Consider the following 10,518-nt stretch of genomic DNA (forward strand, 5'->3'; position numbering starts at 1 on the left):
CCCCCCCCTTCTCTCTCTCTCTCTTTTTTTCCCCTTTCCCACTCTTCCCTTCATTTTAATCTTTGAACCAGGAAAAATGGGAACTGAAATCTTACTGTTGCTAACCATTCCAGCCTCGACACGGCCGGCACGGAACAATTCACGGCCATGCGAGAATTGTACATGAAGCAGGGCCAAGGGTTTCTTCTCGTTTTCTCCATCTGCAACATGAACTCATTTTACGAACTAGCCGAACTTCGGGAACAAATCATCCGCATCAAGGACGACGAAGACATCCCCTTAGTGGTCGTTGGTAATAAGTCCGACATGGAGGACGACCGTGTGGTGCCTCGGGCCCGAGCCTTCCAACTCGCTCAGCAATGGGGCCAGAAGCCTTACTACGAGACCTCGGCACGCAGACGGACAAATGTCGACGAAGTCTTCTTGAATCTCTGCGCTCAGATAATTCAAAAAGACAACAGTCGCAATCAGATATACGAGCAACAAGTGGCAACTCGTCGTCGGGAGCGACCAAATAGACACGATCGGCGAGGCAGAAGAACTGGAAATCGTGATCGATGTGTCATTTTGTAACGTCTACAGAGTCAGCATAAGGGCCTTTTGGAAAGGCGGGGAGGGGGGAAAAAATTCCCCAAGCATCAACAGTGTTTTATGAAAGCTAGACAAAAGCAGGTTGAGAGCGAGGAGAAAACCAATTAGACTTACCGACCCACGTCGAAATGTCACCAAAACTTTGTACATGGTCATCCCCTGAGTGTGCCCGTATGCTGTATTTCTTTTTCCGCTCTCTGCCACAAATCCTCTCCCTCTCCCGTATATTCGAGCCAATCAGCATCTCTTTACGAGGGGTACAAGAGCCCAATATCCTGTTTCACATTCTGAAAACTCCAAATTTGGTACTTGCCCCCTGGGTGCTGCCACCCAAGGCAGCCTTCAGGCCAAGCCCAAGCATGTGCCTGGTTTGCGCAGGTGGAATGACACCGTCATCCCACAATCTGGCTGACGAGAAGGCCGCATCACTTTCTCGCTCGATACGGTGTCGGAGCTCGGGGTCGACGGATCTGCCCACCGTCTCCATGACCGCGGTAAGTTGCTCAGGTCCCATCACACCAATCTTCGCGTTCGGCCACATCCATAAGAACCGTGGCGAATACGCCCGGCCACACATGCCATAATTGCCAGCACCAGCACTGGAACCAACCACGACCGTGAATTTGGGGACGTCGGCACAGGCGACTGCGGTCACCAATTTGGCACCATTTTTGGCAATTCCACCCTTTTCCGCGTCGGCACCCACCATGAACCCACTGATGTTCTGAAGGAAGACCAATGGAATGTTGCGCTGGCAGCATAGTTCGATGAAGTGTGCCCCTTTCAAGGATGACTCGGAGAACAAGATTCCGTTGTTGGCCATGATTCCCACCTGGTAGCCGTAAATTCTGGCGAATCCGGTCAACAATGTCGTCCCGTAATCCTTCTTGAACTCGGCGAATTCACTCCCATCCACAATTCGTGCAATCACTTCGTGCATGGGGATCTGCCTCCGCAGATTGGTCCCCACGATGCCCGCTAGCTCTTCAGGATCATAGAGTGGCTCTCGAACTGCCACCGGAGCAGGCTGCTCCTTGGGGTAATTCAGGTTGGCCACTGACCGTCGCGCGAGGACGATGGCATGGGCGTCGTCCACGGCAAGATAATCGGTCACTCCGGACACAGAGCTGTGAAGTTGACCACCACCGAGATCTTCAGCCGAGACCACTTCTCCGGTGGCCGCTTTGACCAGAGGTGGACCCGCAAGGAAAATGGTGCCCTGTTTCGCGACGATAATGGACTCGTCACACATGGCCGGCACATATGCTCCACCAGCCGTACAAGGCCCCATGACCACGGCAATCTGTGGGATCCCCATACTACTCATCCTCGCTTGGTTGAAGAAGATACGCCCAAAGTGGTCTCGGTCGGGAAACACATCCGCTTGGTTCGGCAGGTTTGCACCACCCGAGTCGACCAGATATATGCACGGTAGTCTGTTCTGCTGGGCGATCTCCTGCGCTCTCAGATGCTTCTTCACCGTCAGAGGGTAATATGTGCCACCTTTGACTGTAGCATCATTGGCAACGATCATACAAGTGACCCCTTCGACGGTTCCAATGCCTGCCACGACGCCGGCCGCAGGCACCTCGTCCTCGTAGACGTCATGCGCTGCCAGCGGTGAAAGTTCCAAGAACTGGCTCCAAGGGTCTATCAAAGCTGTAACCCGATCTCTTGCCAACATTTTCCCCCTCTGAATATGTTTGTCTCGTGCCTTTTCTGGCCCGCCGCGCAAGATCTTCTGGTGGAGTTCAGAATACTTGGCCATGATCTCCCTCAGCTGAGCTGCGTTGTCCTTGAAGTCGGGACTGGACTTGTCGACCAAAGTGGGCAGCACAGAGATAGCTTGGGCATATCGCCGGTGTGTAAATGTGGCTGCTGACCGTACGCGTGATCGTAGGTGGGATATGGAAGGGCGAAGATGTTGTTCTCTGAGAACATGGCTCAGGCTCCTCCACAGAGAGGTCGTCGGTGTATATCCGGGAGGCATGATCAAAGTGTTTCCTTCTTATCCGATTCAGGGTATAGCCCTTTGAGGAGAACTTTGCAGGAAGGCAATGATTCCTTGGAGTCTGACGTATGATCAGGAAATGATATACTCTCCATTGACCGCGGTTGTAGTTGAGGGTTTGCATCAATCCGGTGATAACCGAAGCGCAAAACTGAACGAGGAATAGTACGGTGAAGCATTAAGCCTCAACGGCCCTTCATGTACGCTTAACCTCGATTAGAGAGCTGGTTCTTGTCTCATCAAAGATGGGGTCGCAGGACTGCAACGTCCGCCACCGGCACGGTCTAACTATTCTCCCTAGCTTATAGGTATCTTGTAGGTTCTGACCGGCCCAATCGGTGTTATCCCCGAGTCTCCATTCTTGGCATCTCGAGGATCGTGCTTACTTCGATTTTACATGTTGACACGTATCGCTACGATTTGCCTCAAACTCAATTAGGAGACTGTCAATCATAAGTACTCACACTCCCTCGTGTTTAAATCAGCAGTCTGGAACCCAGCTGGAACAGAAGATAGAAAACATGGCACCTGCTACGGAGATCGTCTTTCTACCCCTCAAAGAGGGGGACAAGCCTGAAGATGGAACCACGGAGTCTGGTCAGAAGTTCGCAGAACTGGCGCAAACAATTCTGGCTCAAGAGGGCTGTCAATTTCTGTCCTTCGGGCGACAGGTCGAACATCCCAATATTTGCAATCTTTTCATCAATTGGGACGCTGTAGACTACCATACCAAATTCATCGCGTCCCCGTAAGCCCACTCCACATCAAGCTAACAGAATCAAAACACCTAACGAGAGATCAGAGAGTACAAACCCTTCTTCGAAAAGATTCTCAGTGTCATAGATGGGAACCCAAGTTTCTACCATGTCCACTTCGACCCTCATCCGCCCAATAAGGCTCTAGTCGGTACCGAACCCATGGCCACGGAGATCATCACGGCATACTTTCCACTCGATTATTCTCCTGAAGACCAGAAGACCTTCGACGATGGTATGAAAACATTTGCCAGTGTCTTTGAGGGGTCTGCGAACGGCTTCATTGGGGCATTCGGTGGCTGGGTCGTCGAAGAACTCGATATCCCCAACACCTCCGAAAAGGGCAAAGTCTATGTCGCATTGATCGGGTGGACGAGTGTCGAAGCGCATATGAAATGCCGAGAAACCCAAACATTCAAGGACAATGTCCACTATTTGAGAGGGGCAAAGGACTTGAAGGCCATAAATGTCTTCCATGTTCCTTCTCAGGAGGTGCTGAAGGCGTGAAGTATTCTGGGGTCTGAAGGTGCGGACAAATATCAGGACTATAATCCTCTGTCGCGTAAGCAATGATGTAGCAGTGCAGGTGCTATCGAAATAGACGTATGAGATATTCTCCCGGGCTGCTGACTGCTCAAGACGAATTCGGAACCCCAGTAATCAGCATAAGATGACTCCAGGCTTGGACGTAAGGGGAACCTGAAACCTCGGATGAAATAGGCCAAGCCGGAATGGCTAATGGGGCCTTCCGCGAATCCAAGCTAGCCAAAACTGGCAGAAAATCAAACCTCGCTTTTAATAGAAAGAACTGTCGATATCTGCACCGCAAATCCTGACTTTGTACTCTCGAATACCCCACTCTGGTGAATGCGCAGAACCTCGAACTGAATGCTTACACCATCTTCCAAGGCAAAATGGCGACTGACGTGGTCCTTGAAACGAGCATGGTACGGACTCTCTGCTCGATTGCAGGTTGCGCATGTTAATCAAGAAGCTCAGGGCGCCATTACGGTCGAGCTCTATAATGACCACGCTCCAAGGACCTGCCAAAATTTCGCCACTCTTGCCCAACGAGGGTATTACAACAATGTGATCTTCCATCGTATCATCCCCAACTTCATGGTTCAAACCGGTGATCCCACCGGCACCGGGCGTGGAGGTTCAAGCATCTATGGGGACAAGTTTGCGGACGAAATACATGCTTCCCTCAAACATACCGGTGCGGGCGTCCTGAGCATGGCCAACAGTGGCAAAGACACCAACGGGAGTCAATTCTTCATTACATTGGCACCAACACCGTGGTTGGATGGAAGACACACCATATTCGGTCGTGTTAAGAGCGGCATGAAGGTTTTGCAAAGAATGGGCCTGGTCAAGACCAACAGTGAGGACAGGCCGTTGGAGGAAGTGAAGATCCTCCAAGCAAGAGTTGTCGATGCCACGGGAGGAGACTGATGGAATCCGACGGTCCACTGATTGATCCCAATCAGCATCTCAACATGCTCTACTCCGAACACGGAAGACGACGATTCCCGTCATGTCCGAAGACAAGAAGTCGGATTCGAAATCATTTTCCGAGCTCGTCGAGCACAATATCCGAAAACCCGACAACTTGAGATGAGGTACGGCCGGACAGAGCCAAGCCACCTTGACAAACGTCAACGGTTGTGTCGCCATCACTCTGTTGTACGCTCCCCGAGATTCACATACTGAAATCAAAACAAGAAATATTAATGCCGGAACGCCATCGTGCGGATACCACATCTACCCTACACGGAACAGTCCCGATGACGGCCCGTGTGCTGCTAATTATCGCTCTCGACCCCGATGCACGTTTATGCCAAACCTCTTGTAGATCCAAAAGAAGGCCACTCCTGATGATACTAAAGAGCTTGTCCTAGAAGCGCTCGAAAGCAATCATCCAATCAGCCACCGACGCTGAAAGGGGATCAAGATATGATCCGTACATAGGTACGTGGCTTCGCTATCTGACTGCTCAAGATCAAACCAGAAATGCTCCCGGAGTCTACACTGTGTACGGGGGGACCAGATGGACGAAAGGGTGTGCGGCTGCATTGACTACCCCTGAATGCACAGTTTGAGCCTGGTGGCAGTTGGAAGGCGCTTGGTCCTTCACTGCGATTCGTCTCTGGCTCAAAGCACGATATTTTACAGGATTTGTTCCTGCATATCCAAATCTGGTTCCCGAAGATCCGGCATTGATATGCCATTGGAGCAACTCCATCTTCAGGGCCTTCAGGGGGATCCTAGACGGCTCTGATCCTTTCCGGGCGCTTGACCAGTTCACTGAAGGTTTGGCCCCATTTATCACGGAATTGTGGCTCGCTTTAAATGAATGGCATTTCGGGGTTAGCTTGGGGTAATCTTGGCAAGCCGCAGCCTCGTTCAATGTTTGAACGGCTTCACGCATTAATTGGTATTGGGCGATGAGATGGCACACATGACTCGATGTCAAGGGTATTCATATGTTACTCACATCCCCATGTTCAGGTCCATTCTACGTGAACTTCATGAAGAGCGCACCCCAGTCCACGCACTCCAGAGGTATAGAGGAAGAAACAGGCAGACTCGGCCATGCGGAGGTAAACAGTCCGGGCACGGGAACTACGTAAAAAGCAGTGATTGCTTCAAAGTCATTTGCAAACTGGGCGCCATTGTCATGAGTGACTTCTCTATGGTGATTACTTGTTCTGTTGTTCCCATCGCAGTGTTCTAAGGATTCCTCGATCGGGATCATTGGGATCTCCCTTCATATCCCTGTCTAGTCTTATGATATGGACGGTGACCAATAAGCCGACCTGCGACAGAAAGTGTTCCGTGAGGTACATTTTTCTGTCAAGGGGGAAACTATAGCGTGTGACGTCATAGCCTCAATGTGAACGCTTTCGGCTTCCCCAGGCATCCCAGATGTGAGATATCTGCGACTAGAAGTTGCCGTGGATGGTGGTCGGCCTTTGCTAAGAGCCTCCTCGATCACACCGGTATGGACTCGATGGAGTGTTCTTACTCAGAAGTTCGGGTGACTCGGAGAATTATCAGCGTTGATTCCAACAGGAAAATACCAGTGTTCAGAGTCCAGTCGCGCCGTGCCGGGCTACCGTGTCCTTTTTACTCTCGAGAGTGCTCAGGATGTCAGCTCTGGGTGCAAGCTGGATGATGAGATACAGGATCTGGATTATGGTTGGAGGGATGAAGATGGCGCTAAGGTGGCCCTCAACAGGCCGTCACACCTGGGCGGCAAGCTGTACGGGCATTTTCTGCGCCCTGACTGGCTGCGGACGAACCACCCCACCGCCGCCGCTGACTGCTCACTGCAGCCACATCTGCACCATATCATGCAATTGTTCCTGGCTCGTCACTCTTTCCACCCAATCACCTATTTCTCTCGTTTGTTTCCTTCTCAGCAATGCTCTTCGACCTGCCCAACTGTATCTCTCCTTTTTGAGCGACTTTCTCTTAGCACTCCGGACCGCTCCAGGTTCCCACTAATCCAGAGCCGGCCGAATGTTTCCAACGACTTCCTGGCCGCACACACAACCAATGCAAGCTCTCGTCGAAGCGCTGACTCTACCGCTGAGACTTGTGGCCCTTGAGATGGAAGCCAGAGTCGATAGCCCTTCTCGTTTCGTCCCTGCTATTGCTGCTCCGGACTCGGTAGTTTTCTTGGATTCATACACTTCCGGTCAATATCACAGCAAGTGGCGGGGTGCGCAATTCTCTCCACACGCGCTGCTACTGTTCATCACCTCCTGCTGTCGACTTCTTCGCAGACCAAATACGCTCTCTTGCATGATTCAAGTTCTTTATCGCACGTTCCGCCCCCCTCCCTCTCTCTCTCCTCCACGTCAAGAGGCCTGAGTTCCTCCATTCTTCATTCCTTACACTCGCTACCTTTGTCGTTCCCTTTGAGAGAGCAGGCTTTCTCCGTTCCAACCTATCCAAGAAAAACTGCATATCTCATGCCAGGCTGTTGAGCGGTCACAACACATATGACCACGGCGAAGGGGGGGAAAAAAAAAAAAGAGCACATATCCAATTGCCTAGCCGCGGGCCTTTTGCTCAACCACATCCACGACCTTCTGTGAGGGCTCTTGAAGAAGGACTATATTCCCACCATCTCTCTGATACATTCGCGGGCCATTTGTCGGTTGCGGTTGAATTTGATTCCTTTCGAGAGTCAAAGCAAAGATGCCTTCATTATCGACAGAGGCGCTGGCGCAGTTGGCCGGAAGAGGAGAGGAAATTCGGGTGGAGATGGAGAGGTCAATGGAAGAATTGGTCAAAAGAGTTAACATTCCGATCAACAGCACGACCCCTCCTGACCTGATTGAGGCTATAGCGCACGACCCATTCTCAGATGCCGACAAGTATGGACTTTTATTTGTTTACGTGGGCCTCATCCTGGTAGTCACCACGACGTTAATGCGGCTTTATTACTACTGGGGGGACAAGATCCGGACGGCCCTGTACAAGGAAGAAATCATCAATTCCGCATCATCACCGAGTCCGCTAGGATTCTCGCCCCGGCATGGATATGCCGACTATGAGCTACCCAGTGCAATCAGTGCTAATACCGACGGCTCCACGAGGCACTTTTTCCCCTCCAAAGGACCTCTGGTGGCAGAAAAGCCAAGGCAACAAGCAGCTGTCTCGGCCATTGCGCCGCTCAACAACACAATCGCCGCCTTCAGATGGATCTTTTACCGGCCCATTCCACCCATTCGCATTGGCAAATACCGATTCACCTTTCCGTCCCCCGGAGTTCTTGTGGTCATAACCATCTCCCTGGTCGCCTCAATGCTTTACTGCTTCCTGCCGAAACCACTTTTCTATGCGTCAATGTCATATGGGTCTCCTCCTCTGGCGGTCCGAGCCGGGATGATGTCGGTCTCCCTCCTCCCGTGGGTGGTGGTGTTGGCCACGAAAGCAAATCCTGTTTCTCTGTTGACTGGAATTGGTCATGAACGACTCATCGTTCTACATCGTTGGACCGCTTACCTTTGTGTGATTTTTGCCATCGTTCATGCGGTTCCTTACTGGTATCAATCCACAAACGATCCCCAAGGATTTGCAACTTTCAAACTCTATTTCCACCAGCAATACTATATCTTCACCACCGGAATTGCGGCCATCGCACCTTTGATCTTCTTGACCCTCCATTCGCTACCAATCCTTCGAGCCAAGATGTATGAATTCTTTGCCATTCTCCATATTCCTGTGGCGTGGGGATTCGTCGGCTTATTGTTCTGGCATTGTTACAAGTACTTGACATCATCGGCCTATCTTTACTCAACAATAGTGTTGATGGTGATCTCCTTGACTACTCGTCTCTTCTTCGTGAACTGGATGAATCCACTCCGTTCGTCATGGCTCATCGGAGAAGAGTCGGCCGTCACCATCTTACCGGAAAACGCTGTCAAGGTCACCATTCCAACACAGAAGAGATGGCGTCCAGGTCAATACGTTTATTTACGGATGCCCGGCATTGCACCGTTGGAGAACCACCCTTTCACCATTGCATCCCTCTGCAGCGAGGACTTTCCGTCCGAATACGGCGAGCAATATCGAGACATGACCTTGGTCTTCAGACCCTTTCAAGGCTTCACGCGCAAAGTTCTCAACACGTCTATCAAGAAAGGCCCTTACAAGACATACCGAGCATTCGTCGAAGGTCCCTATGGCGGGATGCAACGCCAAATGTCATCCTTTGACCAAGTTATCTTCTTTGCCGGCGGGAGTGGTATCACTGCCATCGCCAGTCAACTACTCGACTTAATCAAGCGTATGCGAGACGGCAAAGCCACGACCTCCAAAGTCCATGTCATATGGTCCATGAAGCGTCCCGACATCATGGAATGGTTCAAAGAAGAACTCCGAATTTGCAGAGAGTGTGCTCCTCCAGGATCGATACAATGCCATTTCTACATCACCGCAGCCAAACGCTACGAACCTTTACCGGAGACCAAAGAACATCGCCTTAGCGGAATTCGAGACAAGCTATCCGACGTCATCCACCATGCCGGAAGCAAGCGTAATTCTGCATTGATGATGGAGCAAGAACCTGATCTCAAACGAGAATTCGAGGACAGTATCACCGCCCTCCCACAGGCATACCTGGCTCCCCCACGCCACCTTGCAACCCCTGGAGAGGACTCGAAGATCTTCTTCCCTCCGCCACCCCACAACCGTAGGTCAACCATTTCCCAAGCCCAGATCGAAGCTACGCGCTCCTTCGACTTTGGCTTCCCTCAAACCCCTACCAAATTCCAAAAGAACTTGATGCGATTTGCATTCCTGCCCACAAATGTCAATGCGCAACGCCGGGATGGCTGGCGTACAGAATACGGCCGTCCTGATATACCGTACATGCTCAAAGGCTTGAGCAAGGAGTTTGGTCGAAGGACTTGCGTGTATGTCTGTGGACCTCCAGAGATGAGAACAGACGTCGCGAACACTGTGGCCCGATTGCAATGTGAGGTGTGGAGGGATAGTGGGAAGGATGAAATCTTTCTGCACGCGGAGAATTATGCGCTTTAAATCCACGCAGCTGGAATCTCGAAACTGAGAAAACGAATCTTCGTCTCACGACAATGATATAAAAAAAAAACCTTTTAATCCTCAGGGTAACATGGGAGTCGGCAAGCATGGAGTTTGGAGAAGAACCAATTCGATCAAACTGCTTGATCGATGGATTGGCTCTGCTTGCACAATACCGTCTTATACCAAATCAGATCCGCAGCAGGATCACCGGAACCAGGGTCTCATGATGCAGAACAAAGCGAAATGACATGAGGAGCATGACCTTTGCGGACAAGGTTCTCAGCTCCGCACAATTTGTTTCGGCAGTTGCCTTTTCCATGGCTTTTTCTGTATATTTTTTGGGGGGCCTTTGGTTCAACCTTTTTTTATATCGGCGCTGTTTTATCTCAGGTCAGGCCAGGTCGGGTCAGATCAGACCAGATCGTTTCTCGATACCCTCTTCCGTTATATGTGTCCGTATTGGTGTTAGAGACATGGACGTATGGTGATATAGTGGTTGAGATGATATGTTTCAAGGAATCAAGGGAAATTGGCATAGCGCTGCAGTCCTATAGGCCGTAGCGCACAGGCTCCTTGTGTATGAAATAGAAATCTCGAAAG

The 10,518-nt window shown here is 51.0% G+C and overlaps 5 protein-coding genes across 5 annotated transcripts in view; 4 read left to right on the top strand and 1 right to left on the bottom strand.

Moving 5' to 3' along the window:
• The window catches only part of Z518_00545 (uncharacterized protein), a gene marked incomplete at both ends in the record, with an annotated part of 1,132 nt that extends 559 nt beyond the window's left edge, over window positions 1-573 (top strand). The window contains one exon of the mRNA XM_013421147.1: window positions 114-573. Within this exon, the coding sequence (XP_013276601.1) occupies window positions 114-573 (460 nt within the window). The remainder of the gene's footprint in view (window positions 1-113) is intronic.
• Window positions 574-871: 298 nt separating this feature from the next.
• Z518_00546 (uncharacterized protein) lies at window positions 872-2,581 on the bottom strand (the record flags this gene model as incomplete). The annotated part of the gene is made up of 1 exon (XM_013421148.1): window positions 872-2,581. One exon carries the CDS (start codon window positions 2,579-2,581, stop codon window positions 872-874), a length of 1,710 nt encoding a protein of 569 aa, XP_013276602.1.
• Window positions 2,582-3,123: 542 nt separating this feature from the next.
• Window positions 3,124-3,864, top strand: Z518_00547 (uncharacterized protein; the record flags this gene model as incomplete). The annotated part of the gene is made up of 2 exons (XM_013421149.1): window positions 3,124-3,350; window positions 3,405-3,864. The coding sequence occupies 2 exons, from the start codon at window positions 3,124-3,126 to the stop codon at window positions 3,862-3,864; spliced, it is 687 nt and encodes a 228-aa protein (XP_013276603.1).
• A 407-nt stretch (window positions 3,865-4,271) lies between these two features.
• Z518_00548 (peptidyl-prolyl cis-trans isomerase-like 1) lies at window positions 4,272-4,812 on the top strand (the record flags this gene model as incomplete). The annotated part of the gene is made up of 2 exons (XM_013421150.1): window positions 4,272-4,304; window positions 4,330-4,812. The coding sequence occupies 2 exons, from the start codon at window positions 4,272-4,274 to the stop codon at window positions 4,810-4,812; spliced, it is 516 nt and encodes a 171-aa protein (XP_013276604.1).
• Window positions 4,813-7,566: 2,754 nt separating this feature from the next.
• Window positions 7,567-9,915, top strand: Z518_00549 (uncharacterized protein; the record flags this gene model as incomplete). Its single annotated transcript, XM_013421151.1, has 1 exon — window positions 7,567-9,915. One exon carries the CDS (start codon window positions 7,567-7,569, stop codon window positions 9,913-9,915), a length of 2,349 nt encoding a protein of 782 aa, XP_013276605.1.
• Window positions 9,916-10,518: the final 603 nt, after the last annotated feature.

The sequence above is a fragment of the Rhinocladiella mackenziei genome, assembly GCF_000835555.1.
Source record: "Rhinocladiella mackenziei CBS 650.93 unplaced genomic scaffold supercont1.1, whole genome shotgun sequence".
Classification (NCBI taxonomy): domain Eukaryota; kingdom Fungi; phylum Ascomycota; class Eurotiomycetes; order Chaetothyriales; family Herpotrichiellaceae; genus Rhinocladiella; species Rhinocladiella mackenziei.